Source organism: Pleuronectes platessa, chromosome 2 (genome assembly GCF_947347685.1).
Source record: "Pleuronectes platessa chromosome 2, fPlePla1.1, whole genome shotgun sequence".
In the NCBI taxonomy this organism is placed as follows: Eukaryota; Metazoa; Chordata; class Actinopteri; order Pleuronectiformes; family Pleuronectidae; genus Pleuronectes; species Pleuronectes platessa.
In genome coordinates this window covers 23,505,920-23,523,283 of record NC_070627.1, presented here as the reverse complement: position 1 = coordinate 23,523,283, position 17,364 = coordinate 23,505,920, and the positions used below count along the sequence as shown (strand labels likewise).

The following is a 17,364-nucleotide window of genomic DNA, read 5'->3' as shown; positions in this document are numbered from 1 at the left end:
ATTAAAATGTATATTATTAGTATGATTATTATTATGATTGGAACCTTGTTTTTCTTTGTTCAATAATCAGATAGATCCAGGAGGATGCATGTGCCCGTGCTCCCCCTGACACCACAGTACAGTCATAAGACTGTCTCCCTGCCCCTCAGCTGGCTGATGGGCGGCTCGGCTGCGCGCTGCCCGCCCTGTGGGTGTGTTCACGGCGGATCGGCCTGTGCATCCACCTGCTGGTGCCCTCCTCCCTCCCTGCAGTCAGTCAGTGTGTGAGTGAGGAGCTTTAACTTTCCCGAGGAGCGCACGGTGCATGCCTGGACCTCTCCGCCCCCCCCCCCCCCCCCCCACAGGGACTTTAGTTCTCAACTGCTGCTTCTTCTCCTTCTCTTCTTTTTTTTCCCACGAGATGTTGATCGCTGCCGTGCGACCACAGCCGCCTCGCGGTCTCGCACGAGATTGAACTAGGGGAACATTTTTCCCACAACCCGCTCAGCGCGCCAGCTCCGGGGCCACTCGCAGCGCACAGCGCGCAGGTAGCTGAACACCAGGGACTGATCCCGAGGCTGCGCCCGGATTCTCTGCTCTTATTATTGGTCGTTTCTACTTGGAGGCGAAAGTGAGCGATCTGTTGGAATTGGTTTGTTCAATGACTTCTAAGCCTGGATCTGAAGTTCTATTCGGGGATCTGTAATCTGCAAGGTAAGCTTGTGTCTTCGCTTTCTATTCTCTATTTCATTTCTTTGGTGGAAAATAGAATTAAATCTTTTATTTCTCATTTGATTACCTGACGCATTGTCTGTTTTAATTTCTATTATAAATATTGAAATGATATATATAAATCCTATTACTAATAAAATCAAATAGAACGCAGCTCTAGTTCTTTACCAGCGTTAGTATTCTTTTAATTGCTGTTCGGTTTAGCGCGCGCTCCAATAGCGCACCAGACTGTTTACAGTTCTGTCGTCCATGTGTGGCCAAGGCTGCCAGTCTGTTACGCACGCACACACACACACACACACACACACACACACACACACACACACACACACACACACACACACACACGCAGACTTTAGACTATTATGTTTTAGCATTTTTTTTCTTCTTCACTTGATCATGCAAAAGTTTGAAATCGTTGCCATTGTCAGTGTTCACACCAGAGCAGGATGATTTGTATCGTCTCAGTCTGTTGTTAATGTAACAGATGATCAGAGTGGATCCTTTATTATTCACTGGATAAACCAGCCCCTCTGTCTTAGGTGATATGCTGTAACTTTTAGTACCTGAAGTATAACCTTGTACTTCATATACTGCAGATATATTCAGCTGAGAGCAACAGTGGCTCTGATCTGCTTTTTTCCCCCTGAAGATTTATTTGGATGAGTGTGATCACATATTTGCATAACCGCTCCTTTTGTAAACTTGGAACATACAGCATGCATTGATTCTCCTGCACAAATTGACTCAGGGGGAGTTGGTGTGTTCAGCTTCATAGTGTAACGTGGCTGTAGGAGGCTTTCACAATCCCCAGTGTCTTGTTTGAGTTCATGTGCTTGTGTGAAGGACTTGGCCTCTGCCTCAGAATAAACAGCTGGATGGTTAACAAATTGTCAGTAAACAGCCGAGGTTTAAACAGCTGCTTATTCTCATAAATCCACGGCAGCCAGGCCGCCTGCAGGACTCTGTGGCTCCACCGCCGGCTTCAGAAGGTGCGTGTGAGATGGAGACCCGGTCCAAACGTCCAGTGTTTGTAGAGAGGAGACATGACGTGACAAGATGTCTGGAGTGGATCCCAATGTGAATGAAGTGTGGCGGATAGAAAAGGTTTTTTTGGGCTGTAGCGGTGGCAGAGATGATAAAATGGACCAAGAGTGGTTTTGATGGACTGTGGCCAAGCATCAGAGGTGTCCAGCACCCTTATGATGTGATGCATGTGTGGCTCACTGTGGCTGCTCCCCGCTGTCTGTCATTCATTGACTCTGAGAAGCAATTAAAGGTCCCCATGCATTGTTCGGAAGTCTTGTTAAACGGTCCCATTAGCGTCCCTCATCGTCTGTTAACCATTTATAGCAAGCCTTTTTGCTAGAAGCTAATATTTTATCGTCAACTGCACCGATCATAACCCAGTGTCTACGTGTGAGGACGTGGTGTGACCTGGCGTTAGGTGAAGCCATAATTACAGAGCAGCGCACAGGTATGGTGTCACAGGGCAGGAATGTGCTCTGGGTGGATGTGGAGGGGAGCTGGAGAGGAGCTCGGCTCACTGGAGTCGGTGTGGTGTTTCCATCGGCTCGTCACCCTCTGAAAAACAAACTATAATTCTTACCGAATGGAAGAGCAGGCCCGTCTCTAAGGAGCTAGTTGCTCTGCATAGGGACTCATCAGTTTCAGAGACGTGGGTGTACACTCTGCACCTCTGAGCCTTGTCACCGAAACTTGCGTTGATGGGGCCCTTGGGAGCCGTCGATTTGACATGACACATAAATTCAATATTTAGATTTTTTTTTAGCATTTAAAGTTGAGAAAGCATCTTCTCACATGTTTCCCTTTTGTCCCTGCAGAGATTTAAAAAAGGAATCGGTCTCTGCGTGCTCCTGGAGGTTGGTCCACCATGCAGCTGGACGGACTGTGGACGGTCCACACCCTCCTGGCACTGTCCAGCCTCGTGCTCGGGAACCCAGTGGGCAACGACTCGATGGCCGCACCTCGCGTCTTTATCTCCTTCAAAGGTAAGAAGCCATGACCCTCACCCCCCCCCCCCCCACACCCCTTCGATTCCCGGTTTGGTTCCGCAATGTTTCAAACTCTTCATACTCTTTTGCTGCTGTCTCAAACTCTTGCCATATGCTCTGTTGCCGAATGACTGATGATGTGACAGATTTGAGAACTGCTGAAGGTTTTTGCAGAGGAAGAACTTACGGTATCGCCACGCTCCGCAAAACAAATCATGCACTTCTCATTTGCCCCCCCCCCCCCCACACACACACACCATACTCTCCTCAGACCTCCAGGCATTGTAATAATCACCAGATGCGTCCACTGGCCTTTATCAGGCAAACAATTAAACACACAAGCAGTGACAGAGCAGACGCACAAAGCGAAGGTGTAAGTCTCGCTCGTGCACATTTTGAATCAACACAGGAGATTGTTGTTTTAGTTAATCAAGTGCAGCGTCTTTATCTTCAATCATCTTTATTATGGAATTCCCTAAATTGGGCGCCACAAAGGGAGACGGGATAATGTGGAGCATGTAATAACTCTTATAGCCATTATGTGATTATTCCCATGGTGAGGTAGACTTGCACACAGGGGGCCGTGTCGGTGCGTTTCATCGGCCGCGCAGATTACTTGACACTGGTTGCCTGGTTCTGAGGGGTGCATTGAGAGAGAGAGAGAGGGGGGGGGGGGGGGGTATTATCAAGAGCAAATTGCCAGGATCAGCCAAGCAGAGCGACGTCCCCGAGGCCTGTCCCGCTCGGAGATCAAGCCTTTGATTAGCATCCAGAGAAGCCGAGGGAGCGAGCGAGCGGCGGCAGCAGCGGTGCCCCTGTTTGTTTTGCTTTCCATTTCCCAGCGCTCCCTCGTACAAGTTGACTTAATTAAGTGGACTGGCAGCGTTCATTGTTGAAGGCGTTTTCCTGCTTTAATCAAGTAGGATTTAACACATCGGTGAGCGCGCGCACAGAGCTCAGCAGTTTTTCTCATTTCCCGAATATCATTTTGTTCCGCTCTCGACACAAAGGCCGTGTTGTGTTTTAAGACAACGCTGTAAACTGCGTAATTTTTTTAGCTCTGTAACGTTTTTTTCTGTTGCTCTATAAGGTTTTCTGCAGAAAGGTTTTTGTATAGGTGCATCTCTGGATGGCTGACCTCACCCGAACCACACGCACCACTCTCTGCTCTGACAAGCAGGGGAAAGAAGCTTGGCTCCCCTGCTTACCTGTGTGTGTGTTTGCCTCTCCAGTCAATATGAATTTCACAGTCTACTGCTGCAGCCTCTCTCACAGGAATGCACCCCCCTCTCTCCATTCAATATTATGACTCTCTCCGCCTTAATTGCTTTTTGAGAGGCCCATGCAGTCCTTACCTTGGCGAGCGGGCTGCACTCTCCCTGGTGCATCGTGATGTGTTACGTTTTTTTGCTCGAGCTGTTTGTGGAGAAGGCAGTTTGCCTCTCAGCGCTGACTTCAGTGGAACACAAGCCAACGACAAGTGCGGACAACATGAAGGTTTTGAATGTGCGACTGAGGGAAAGAATGTGTTAATTACCAGTTCCCCGCTTGATAATTATCGATCATTATGGCATCGTGGCACACTGTGAGGAAAATTTCAAATTGCCTCTATAAAGCCTGAATGTTTTGCTCCATGTTGAACTGAACACATGTTTCAAACTGATTAACTCGGTAGCTGAGGAGCGAGGTTAAGAACCATGACCTCCATCTGGGAGGCCCTCACGTCCCTATTAAAGCGGGCAGAGTAAATCATGGGACCTAATTGCTTTGCTTGGGCTTCATGTAGTGTGCACAGCTTTTATGACAGGGACAACACCTCCTGGGATACTGAAAGCCAAGCCGCTCTGAAAATGCAGCGAGGGTTTAGGTTGTATCTACTTATACACATTTCAGTGAGATTAGAGTTTGTAAAGTCTGAGGGATAAACCTTGGAAGTAGACTTTGTTCAGGCTTATCACGCTGCGCTGGTAAGCTGAGGAGAAAGCGCAGAGTTTGCAAGAAGAAAGAAAACGGACTGAGTTTAGACGGCAAATAGTTTTGATCAATGTCAGAGGAGCAAAGGGGAGAAGAGTTTTTCAGGATGGAGAGCAAAGCAATTCTGCACAGATAATCAATTTATACTTTAAGGTTAGTTGAGATGGTACTATGTTCTCCAGGAAACCCAACCAAGACAAGAATCATATCAAATTCTATTGGTTTCGTTAAATTTGAAAAATCACTAATTGCTGTATAAGGCTTGACATATCAACATAACCACCTGGAACTGCTGAGAAAGGGTTAACACGAGCTCCCATTGTCACACATATATCTATGCTGTCTGCCTGCAGCGAATTAAAGACACATTGAATTATATATTCACTGTTTGGGAACAGAATGATTTATGATTAGTAAGTTTCAAGTACTCTTTATGTGAATCGTGCATTATAAACTAAGTGGAAATTGAAAGAAGAAACTCTATATGATAAGATTCTAATATGGCCTAAGGTGGAAAAGTTCCTGTATTATTCAAACTGCAACTGTAGCTGAACCAGACTGAGGGGTTTAATTATGACGTGCATGTGGTGTACATGGAACTTGTGACTCAGGTGTGTCACTGAAGCTTCAGGTGGAGGAGACCGATCTGTGTGGAGCAGTAATGAGACTGCAGCCATAAACAAGTGGCACATTTTCATCATGTTTTCTGCTTTCATTTGTGGTTCGGCTGGTGCTTTACAAAATCCTCTTCTTCTTATGTGCCATCAATTGTTTATGTCAATACACACAAAACTCCTGTTATTTGTCATAACTGTGCTGGAAGCAAACTGACCTGAATCAGCTTTTTCTTTTAAAGTTCTCAGACTCCTGTGTTTAAGTCATTGACTCTAATGGTTTAAGTATTATATACAGAAGTTAAGCTGTAGTATATGGTGAAGCCATTATTTATCAATTATTTGTTACTGCGGTTTAACCTGACCATTTTTTAAAGCTGTCCATCACTGAATTAACATGTGACCGAGCTGCAGAGCATTGCCTTTCTGAGACCATTACGTCATGCAAGTGCATTAAATCCAGAGGTGAACAGATTTACATGTGCAGTTTATTAGATCATGACGTACAGAACGATTTTTCTGAATGGAAGAAAACCCTCCAGGGGATGTATCTGCAGTGCCACGTTTTGCAGAGGGTGTAACAGTACTGCTGCTGGCCCAGAATCCCTCTATGACATATTTGAGTTCATGCATTAAGCAGATCCAAATCTATATCCATGCTTAAGGTTCTACTGTTTCAGGTCTTACACTACACTTGAACCCTGTGAGCCTCACAGTCGTTCACTTAGAATAATCCCAAAGCATCTTTTTGCTGCAGTTCATGTCAAAGCTTTATATTGTGGTGTTGGAATAGAAAGTGTAAAGTGGTGACCGAGAGCCTCTATCTTCGAGATCTTTTAAACAAAAGCGTTTTCTCATTCTAGATAAACAGACAACAGCTTAACACTGGTTCAGAGTAAACAGAGGCGCGGGGTCAAGAATCTCCACGATTGTAAATCCTCACTCCCACACAGACGTCATCTCCAGCTGTGGGTGGAGCCGTGTGCCGGTGCCACAAACAGCATGTGAGAGCTCTCACTGTTTCCCAGTTGGCTTTAATGACATCTGACACGGCTGCCCTGAAAAGCCCAGTGATGGAATATTGTTGTGAGAGGACAAAGGTAAATACTTTTAGATACCATAACATCATACGGATTACCGTATGAGCCCCCCCCCCCCACCACCACCACCCCATCCCACTGCACCCTCCTCCCTCTGAGCGCGCACGGGGATGATGGCAGGATGTGGGTCAACTTGCGCACACCTAACCAGTGTCAGTGCAGGTGGCAGAGGATCGAAGCATCTCCGGCTCATTATTAATATTCCCAACTTTACTCATCTGCACGGCCTCCTGTGAACGGCTAACAGAACACTCCTATTTTTACTCCTCAACAAAGTCTTTACTGTATATCGGGTTTTTGTGTGTGAGTGTGTGTTTTGTTTAGGTGGGTGGCAGCGTAGAGGTTTAGGAACTCCCTTTTGAGTTTAATTCTGCTACACTGCGTAATGAGCAATAAAAGCAACTAGGGCTGCAAATAATATTTTTCCATGTCTATTAAGGTGTTGATTCTTTTCTTGATTAATCGATTAGTTGTTTGGTTCACAATATGTCAGAAAATGGTAAAATGCAGATCTTTGATTCCTAAACCCCCAACATGTCCTCCTCAGATGTTTGTTTTGTCCGCAAACCAAAGAAAATCACTTGACTGCAATTATAAAAGTAAAGAAACCAGAAAATATTCACAATTAAGAGGCAGAATTTATAGAATATATTATTTAAAAAAAACAGTTGAACCAATTAGTTGATCCAAATGGTTAATAATAAGCAATTAATTTATTGATTACTATTAATAGATGAGGATTCAGTCTGAGAATGCCTCACAGATACCAGCTGAGGAGTGCATCCATACAGTGAGGTACTTATTTTGATAACCAGCACTTTGCTATCAGTTCATCCGGGGCTTGTCCTTTTACTGCCCCCCTGCCACTTATACTAGTTAATGTTTAAACCCTTATTAGCGTTTTTTACACAATGACTTCCTGTGCTCACTTTCTTCTTTGCGCTCCAGAGGCAAACCGGCATGGTCTGACTTATCTTATCTCTGACCTGATTCACTATGGCAGCATGCATATAGGAGGCAGGAGTGTTTACTCAATATTGACTGTTTGAGTGAGGGGACTATAATGTGGTTTATCTGACTAATTGTTAGTACTATGAAGAGCGTGCAGCCTGAACTTCTTCACCGCCGGAATCCTCCTGCTGTTTGCTGTCGCAGATCTAAATTGCAGGATACTGGTGCACCTTGGACCCTGCTATAACATCGCAGTGTTGTTGAAACATGTGTAGAAGCCGCAAAAGCACTGCCCGAATACTCTGCTGATGTTTGGCTGGGATCTGTAATTACTGTTTGTGAGTCCATTTATCCCCACGGCAGCAAAGTAATGACTGACAAAGCATTGAAAACCACTATTACTTTGGCCACGTCCCAGACCTCAGCTTGTCTCCACAGCAGCTAAGCCCGGTTATGTTTAATGTTAAACTCTCCTCTCCCTCTGCGCTCACAGCAGTCATTTGTAGCTCTGTGGTTAACCATTGAACACAGTCGGCAGGGTGGTGATGGTGGTTTAAGTGCAAACGCAGCTTGGTCCAGCACAGCTTGCGCTCTGCTGCGATCCAGCTGTCAAGAGCGTCACTTACTTGCTAGGTGCTGGGAGGCAGAAAGCCCTCCTCATCTGTGTAAAACAGTGGAGATGTTTTGGAGTGTGTGTGGAGAAGGTGGTGCACATTGACGCAAAGGGAGACTTTGATGTGGGGCCCGGTCTGAGGCCGGTGGTGCAGAAATGGTGTTCATCCAACCACTGTGGTGCACATGACCTTAGACGTGGAGAGTCTGAGGTGGTGTGTGGGTTCGTTTCTGGCATTTAACACAGCAGCAGCTCTGCAAGCTTCATTGAGAGGAATAAGTGTCACATTTAAATACAGGCATCGCTGTGAAACAATTTAAAACCCCTGCTTGCACGTGTTTATTGGTTTAATTGGGCGGAAAATGTCAAAATAGTAAAGAACAAAAGGCTAAATACGTGTTCCAGCGCTAACTGTCACAGTACATGTCATTGCAGTTCAATCACGCAGCCCTAAAATGAAACATGATTGCCGGTCGGCCACAGTCGTACAAACCAAAGGCATGTGTGATTATCTTGTCAGAGATAATAACTTTACTGTATATAAGTAAAATAGCCTGAGATTGACAGGTTAGGAATCAGGGAATCGATTAGTTGAGCCCCTGTTCCCTCAACTGTGCCCTCTGTCTGGTGGATGACTGATAGAATCCTGATTGCATTTTATTTCCAGACCAGTTGCCCGTTGTTGTCATAGTGATGCGATGAGGATGATAGTGACAGCTGAAGAAAATACAGTTTGGGTTTGGTCTAAAGTACAAGTCCAATAAAACTGTGTGGATGCTGTTTCATTGTTTCATCCTAACACAAACTCTGCATATATTCTCACCGCCACGTTTGTTGGTAAGATTAATAACAAAATCGATCAATTAATCAAAACATTTTAATTTAGCATTTTTAATACATGTGCTGGATACAATCAGCATTCACTTCAGGATCATTATGAATACTGGATAAAATGTCGAAAATACCTTTTTAAGGTCTTCTGCACAAATTAGGAGACCAAAAGAGTCTGCGGGAGACTTTGGTTTTTCTGTCTCCAATCAGCCTTAGTTTTTGCTGAGTTTGTGACGTCAAGCATAAAACACCAGGGAAAAAACAGAAAAGATAAACTCCTCTACTGGCAATGGCAAATGAGCCAATTGCCATCTTTAGTGGGTTTACCAACCAAAAAAAACAGCATATATTCACTTATTTTTCGTGTAAAAAAAGTATTATGGAAATTGTCACCTTCGAATATCAGCTTGGGTTGATCATTGTGTTTGCCCAGTGAACATGCACAAAGTACACTCTTCTGATTGACAAGTGCACAGAGACGTCAGGTGTCTGCCTGCCTGCCTGCTGAGAACTGTATGCCCATAGTAGGATTGCACATAAAGAAAGATGTTGTGCTATAAATGTGGCGCAAATAGATTTCCATAAATCAGAAGTACTTCCACATTCACTGTTCCATTCTCTGTCCAGCTATTCGCGTGGGACAGACGTGTGATTATCCCTCAATGAGATGTCTATCTTGGCACCTTTCAGCACATTACCCCTGAAACCGGCAGTGATCTCGAGTCTGGTGCCAGTTTCCGTGTGCAAATAAAATTGCGGTCGCATTGTCATCTCGTAGCCGTGCCAGCCACCCATTAGTACTGTCTGCGCCTTCCCCCCCGCGCTGATGTTTCTTGAGTATCTTCTATCTGTCCTTCCCATGGCTACTAAGCACGCACAAGCCCGTCTTTATGATGGCCCATGAATCGAGTCATTGTTTTTGAGTGGTATAGAATATATTCGCTTGGCACCTTGCTTTACTTGAATCTCCTTCCATATGGCTGCAAGGTTGTAAAGTGTATCGGCGGCTGCTTGGGTGGTCCTAATGTTTGATAAAGACAAAATGGTGCCAGTTCATGGATTCTCTTCCTCCAACATCTGGCCAATGGCTGCTGGATATAGTGTGTGCAAGTGCAGAAGTGTTAGCAAGTAACAATGTTCTTATACATCTCCAGGGGATAATTGTGAGTTGGGGGAACTGAAGGTGACAAAGTGGAATCTAAATATAGTCTACCTCATCTTAGAATAACTGCACTCCGGCTGCAGTTCTCTCTGTCTTACCTCTTCTACTCATTTCTCTTCCCCCGACATGGGAACAGCAGTAAATGCAAAGGGGTGTTTGGGATTGCTGGCATGGCAGCGCCACTCTCTTTCACCATCTGCAGAAACAGGGATATGTTGTGTTGAGAGCGTTCTGTTTCCTCAGAGTTTCACCTGTGGATCAACATCCTGAGTCGGGTTACGGCCTCTGTCGCTGCCTCGCCTCCAGTGAAACCGAGATCGTCTCTCAAAAACACTGAGGACCCAGTGTTGTCTGTCCGTCTTCTCTTTCACGGGCATGTTGTTGCATCTGTTGCTAGCCCCCCCGAGAAACCCTCCTCACCAGACTGGAAAACACCAGCCAAATTGACCAGATACTGAGAATCACTTTCTCTGCACTGGAGCGTCATCCATGTGTTTTTGTTTTATGGAAATATATTGTTCCTCTTTTCCAGCTTTACATGAAATGAGTTACAGAATTAGAGTAGCCATTACAAACAGAGTGGTGCGGACGCAATTATGTATTTTATGTCGATGCAGAATATAGGGTGAACATGTCGGAGCTGTAAATGATTCCACATGTAAAAACCAAGTATTAAGACGGTACTCAGTTATTTCCTGTAATCACAGAAGCTGCCGGGGTGAGGATTTACTGTCAGTCTGGTAGCTGGATCCTGTGTCAGTCACATCGTGGGAGCCCTGTCAAACTTTAGGAAACTTTTCAGTGATGTGGAGAAAACTGTCAGTCACCATCTTTTGTTATTGCACCAGCCCTTTGTTGGGGAAGCTGCTAACAGATAATGAAGTAGTGTTCTCAGGCTTGACATATTGGTCGAAGGCAACCGGATTCTTCTGAGCCTGTGACTGGGTATCTGGAACACCTGCCAAGCTTCAAGGTTGGTCCTTTTTCTAGGTGGCATAATTAAAACTTCCTGTGGGATTTGGTTTCTTTTCTCACCTGTGAAAACAGGGCATTGGTGTAGACTGGATAAACAGGTTGAGGACTCAGACAAGCTTTGTCTCTGAACCGCTGCTGGGGATGAACACTGTATATTCTTAGCGCCAGTGTTTCTCTAGTGGCAGATTAAGGTGTCAGGTAGAATAATGGTCCAGATGGATTAGACTCGTTCACGGATGAAGCTCAAAGCCGCACCCACATTTCTTTAAGAGTGTGATACTATGATACCTTCTCTAGATGTGCTACTCGAGAGAAAAAGAGTGAATTTGGACAATTTGACCTGAGTAATCCTTTAGCTACCTACAGGTAAATTGCCATTACAGATCAGAAAATAAATCCTTTTTGATTCATTAGAATAAGGAGAACATTTGAGTCAGGGCAGGAAGCTAGTCTTGTCAAAGATGAAGACAAAGCATTGATGTGTCCAAAACTCAGCAAAATCTCCCGAACCGCCTCCCTCTCTCTGCTGTCTGTAGCTGCTTTATCAGATGTAATACCAGTGCTTGCCTTTCAGCATTTGGAGGGAACTGCAACCTTGAACAACCAGGCCTGTGGTTCCAACCCTGCAGACCACGCCTGCCACGCCATCACTTGTCTGCTCATGTTCCCTCCTTATGACTCCCTAATGGATAAACTTTCAAAGTCACACCCTTTTTGCGGCTGTAGCCTTTAAATTCATCTTCTGGAGGAGCTCCTCATCTCAGCCTTCAGTCTCTGAATCACAACTGGTGTCATCCCTATTTGTGCAAAGAAATTGCACTGAAAATATTTAATTTCTGCATCTTAAGACTGGAGTTTACTGTATCACATTTTTGTATCTGCTTTGCTGTGATTTATTTGCCCTTAGAAGAAGAGTTATTTCTCTGTTCCACACATTATATGTCCCTCTGGTGGGTCAGCATCTAGTATTTATTCGTAAATTTGGACAATTAGTGCTCTAGATTAAAGATCAGTGTCCACAAGCATTCGCGTTTGTGGCTCTATTATTATTCCATGTGTATTGTCTGTGGATCTTGTTCTTCCTATCCAATGAGAGTGCAACTAAAGCTTTGCCTAAGGACTGTCTCCTTGGCTATGTAGCTCTCTGAAGGCATGTGAAAGGCAGAAATCAAGTGGGAGGTCATGACCCCGACAGGAGAGGTCAAGGCCACAGCCCCCACCTCTGATCTACACTCTCTTCTCACCCTCTGTCCATAAGGGATTCAGTTTCAGATGTGTCTCTGCTGAGACTTATAACAAGGGATGGATGCTACACTAAAAATAACTGTTTGTCTCTAAAGACAATTTATATGTTCTGCTTGTAGCAAATACAGCTCAAATTCTGTGCATGACTATTTGTTTGTGAGTAGCTAAGGCAGAACAAGCGCACACATTAATGGAATGCGCCTAAATAAAATATATTTTCATATATTTTTTAATCTTTTTGATTTTCTGTGGATACATCTTGGTCAGTAAATATTTTATGTAACATTTGAACTCCATCATATAAGGAGAAGCCAGGCGGCTTACGGTGGAAGACGTAGAGGTTCTTAGGGAAACAAAAACTGCATGCACTGGATTAAAAAAAAGATTGTTTGCAGTTCACTTGTACTTAATCTTTGTTTCACGGCAAGCTTTAAAACAACTGATTACAATGGTTACATAAACATTATGTCATGTAATTGATGGTGAAGTCGTTTGTTGACTTGTGGATTAAGTGTGTTCAAAACAGAAAGCTATTGATGTAGAGAAGAAAGAATGGAAAACTTTCATCAGCTTAACCAATTGTTCAAATGTAATTTCTCATGTTTTGTCTGAATGCTTTTAATCAGTGCAGTGTGATGCAATCATTCTGCTGGGGCAGGTATTGGATCACCAGCTAAAACTGACTGGTGGTTTCATATTACATTTTCATACAATGAGAGACGGTGCAGCACCTCTTCTCTTCAGTGAGACATTATTGAGACATAAGTTGTTTTCTGACATGAACTCTGGGTTCAAACTTATGACAAATACATGAAAAATGCAGCCGATAATTCTGGAAATCATGTGTGTCTGTGTACAGCACATCAACACAGGAGTCTGCCCCTTATCACCCAAGCTTTCCTGATGTCCTCTGTGTTGCACCATCTTGAGATTTTTCTATTCTTTTGTCGTTTTTAGCTACTGCTGCGTGTTTTAGAATTGTCAACAACACACCCGCTCGCTCAGGATGAATCCTCTGGAGGATCTCATTTTTACTCTGGGCTCTGGCAGGAGAAACTCTGGTTTTCTCAGAAAGTCGGAAAACAGTTTGCGTCAACATCATCTTCTTTTGATCGTTTAAAAGTTCAGTCCAGCGTATTGAGCGTAAATCGCAGTCAGCATTTCCCCCCCCCAACTCGCCCTTTCAATCCTTTCTGCATGTTTGCCCCCTACTCCTGGTCAGTGATGAGGTCGCACACCATTCCACTTCGCCGAGGGGAAATGAGGCTGTTTGGAAGACACAGTGAAGACTTTAGCCCATAAGAGCACTCAGGCATCGAACAATGCGTGCACTTTGATGCCTTTGTCGTGTAGTGGTTTTGAAATGCTGATTTTGGAGATTTCCCCCATTGCCGCCTCCTCCCTGCTGGTGGAGTAGGTGTTAATTGCAATGTGTAGGGATGGACCCTCGTTCACATCCATTGAGGCCGGGCCGGGGCCAGTGTTTTTTGTCAGCAACCTATCCATTCAGGCCCCCTCCTGTGGCGGTGCCTCCTTGATTGGTGTCAGAGTGTTAAAAAAAAAAGAAAAAGAAGAGGAACCCTGGCATCCAACGCCCCTGGTCGTTGCTTGGCGTCGCCCACACACTCTTCCCCTCTGTGAAGGTCCTATAGCTGCAGGGGCGTTTGTGTAGGTTTGGCACTTATTCACAGAAGTTCATTCACATTCTGGGAGACCTGGGGGTGGGCGTCAAACGGGCATCGGGCCATTTTGTCAATGAATGCGGCGCGCAGCCTCCCGCAGGCCTTTCTCTATGCTGCCTATAGATGCCTCAGTCCAGGTCCAAGGAGCTGCAAAGGGAGGACAGCGGTTTTAGAATGGAGGTGAAAAATGAGGTCCTGGCATGGAGGGAAAATAAAAGTCAAGAGGAGGAGAGGGGATTGTTTACATCCTCCTCTCCGACCTGGAGCCTTGCCAAACCAACAGTGGGCAATGTGCTGCTGTGAGAGGATTATGAGCATCAGGGGAGATGTTTGTAAAACTATTTAGTAATGCCCTAATGTTGCTCACTGAGTTCAATCACTCACTTCTCTTTAATTCTCTGAGCAGGATGTACATGCTCCTGAGCTCTGCAAGTCCTCTCTTTGTTTTGTAAATCTTCAAACGGGGGGGGGGGGGGGGCTGTTACTACGTGTGCTAAGTCCCTGACTAACTTCTTCACCCACTTGCTTGTTTTCCTGCTTATCCCTTCTGTGGAGGGTTAATAAATACTTTATTGCCACTCTACTGTGTGGATTAGTGGTCGTATTTAATTTCCCCCTCGGGACGTCCTGTGGCGTTTCCCAGAGTTTCGAAGGAGCCTACTTTGCATTTCCTTTCTGTGAGAAGACAAACGGGCCCAGGGTCCACGATGAAGCGCCCTGACAGAGGGAGGGCGAGACAGAGGAAAGAGGACAGAGGAGGACGAGTGGCAGGCCGAGCTCTGGCTTGGATTTCACTCCTACTTCTTTCCCCCACAAAGTCTGGCGTGGTCTGAGATCACTCTCATGGGCTACAGTGGGGATCAGGTTTTAGTTCCTCTTCTGTTCTTCCACCTTCCCAGTTTTGACATGCTCATGTTTTATCTTCCTGAGAGGAAATAAAAGACAGCCAGGGTGCACAGTGAGGAATAGAGTTGCAAAGAGTGTGGAAGGAGATGTTGGATGAGCTTCCCAGAGCAGTAGGAGTTGCACACACAGTAACTGTAGACTATTGGACACGTCCATATTCTGTCACCTGACTGCAGATCAGCTTCACTCGTGTGGAATCAGGCAGCTCTCCAGACATTTGTCTCCATCGAGGTTGTGTTTCCTGCTGCCTTCACTGCTAAAACAAACTTCCCAACTCCCCCTCAGGTGGCTAATGACTGATATCATCACCCACCTTTACAGTGTTTCTCCTCTTCTGCTCATAACTCGGTCAGACAGAGCTCAGTACTGCAGCTCAACTGTGACAAGTGTTTGCTGTTTTAAGTCTCTAATTAAGTCAGTTAACCTCCCCTTTTTTCATACTGCGAGACCGGAGAGGGGGTCCGGGGGGTCCGGGCGGTCCCAGAATCCCCCTCTGTCACGCGCTGGACCCCGAGGTGAGCAATGGCTTTTTAATGGAGGCCTTCCAGCTGGAAAAAAAAGCAAGTGGAACCAACCAGGGGGAATATTTAAAAGGCCGGCAAAAAGACCATTAGTGAAAAAGCAGGAACTTCCTGTTTTCTTTAAACGTGAAAGCAGGATTGGGTAAAGGCAATTGATTGGAACTAATTAGCGGTGGCGAGATAAATGATGGGTAGTTGAGATGGACCGTATGCACCGTGGAATTAACTCTTCGGTGACTGCGAGCCAACTGTATGGCTCATGTGTCTGTGGGTTAATCTCCGATGCACCTGAGGACTCACTGGCTACGCTATGAGATGTGAAATGATATCAGCACGGGAGAATAAATTGTGTGGGATTTAACAATGATAAGCTGTTTGAGTTGCATAATATTGACTTGTTATTTCCTATCACCTTGTCGAAACAGGGCTGGACGAAAAATTACAGAAAAGAAAGATCCAGGTTGTGACAAGTTCTAAAACAGCTTTATCACGCAGACAGCAGAATCGCTGATAGATGCAGCGCTGAGTCTTTTCACAGCCGGCGCCGACCTCTGTCTTCACTTCACCTTCTTCACCATGTCCCCAGTTCTCTCACTTAGCAACATGCCCCGGCTGCTTGGCAATGGTTGCCACTTGAGATGTCAATAAAATTCACTTTCATGCGTTAATCAGAGGGGAGGTTTGAGGCAGCTTTGAAAAGAGCTGTCATGACCACGGACAATCACTGACACACCTGATAGTTTACCTGTCAAATAGTTTCCTCTCCGTTTTCATTCTCCTTAATAAATTGTGAGGGTTAATGGGACAGACGCTTTCATGTGATGTTAAATGTGCGTTGATACGCCTGTGGACATTATCATTCATCTAGTCCCCATGGCCTTTGTTTCACTAAAAGCCCAGTGTGAATAATCCCTCACAAATCTGATTTAATTAACTGTGCTATTTGCACAGGAGATGTAAGAGACACGACTGTGCCAGTGGATGTATGTATTCATACTGTCTTTAATTCGGCACTCAGTCGAGTTTATCGGACATTATGGAGTGGAAAGAGATAAATGTTAAGGGAAGTGCCTCCATTAAATCCGTCGTTTCAGTGGAAGCCAAAGCTGCAGTCTTACTTCAAACTCCTTCCTTCACATGCTTGTTAGGAACAAAGAGGCCTTGAGGTTGATTGTGATAAATATCGTCTGCAGAAAAAAAAAAGAGTCCTTTCCAGCAACACTGTTTATCATTGTTAACCCCACTGGGCTGTGAGTGAGTCGGATATTTATGACTCATCTCTCCTTCATGTCAGGAACACCACATGGAAAAAAATGCAGCTATTAAAGCTATATACTATCTTATCTGGGGAATAATATAATAATGTACTCAATTCTTGTTTGCACACATCTTAGAATATGATGAAGACTGTTTCCATATCTTTTTAGTTTTTCTTGTGCATAGCAACTTAATAACCCTGAACCAAATGTGATTTACGCGACATGGAAAACATAGTGCATGTGTTTAAAGGCTCATTCCAATGCTGGATGTCTTAACTCCCTTCAATAAAAATTGCATGCACTGCATTGCTGACCATGATCTGCATTGGACAGCCATGATGATGTTTTACTGATTTTTGAATCTTATTTTTCATGCTTAACCTTAAACCCACCTACATCAGCTTATCGGGAAAATCTATTTGCACTGTCTTGCAAGTTGTTTGCGACTATCTCCACTTTGATTTTATTCAGATTTATTGTGGTTTGTAAATGCATTTATGGACTGGTTTCAGAATAGCATCCTTTTCCTACAAGGAGCCTATCAAATTTACAACCCAGAATAATTATTTCAAAGTTTCAACTGAAATAGATTTAGAATGAGGAAATTACTTAAAACCTGCTTGGACGTCGATTAAAGCTTGAAAAATGTACAATATCCATTTAAAGGGTTTGGAATAACATTTGCAGTAAATTAACGAATGCATCATTAAACGGACAAAAATATACCAAAGCTCTGGCATGACCCTTTAATGGTGATTCATCAATTAATCAACCTCTGTTCCCACTGTTGATACACTGCAGTTAA

General features: G+C 44.6%; 1 protein-coding gene across 1 annotated transcript in view; it reads left to right on the top strand.

Annotated features, from left to right (window-relative positions):
• Window positions 1–349: 349 nt before the first annotated feature.
• sema3fb (sema domain, immunoglobulin domain (Ig), short basic domain, secreted, (semaphorin) 3Fb) overlaps window positions 350–17,364 on the top strand; it is a 59,379-nt gene continuing 42,364 nt past the window's right edge. Inside the window, exons 1-2 of the mRNA XM_053446025.1 lie at window positions 350–693; window positions 2,556–2,723. Coding sequence (XP_053302000.1) covers window positions 2,606–2,723 — 118 coding nt within the window. The 5' untranslated portion in view covers window positions 350–693; window positions 2,556–2,605. The remainder of the gene's footprint in view (window positions 694–2,555; window positions 2,724–17,364) is intronic.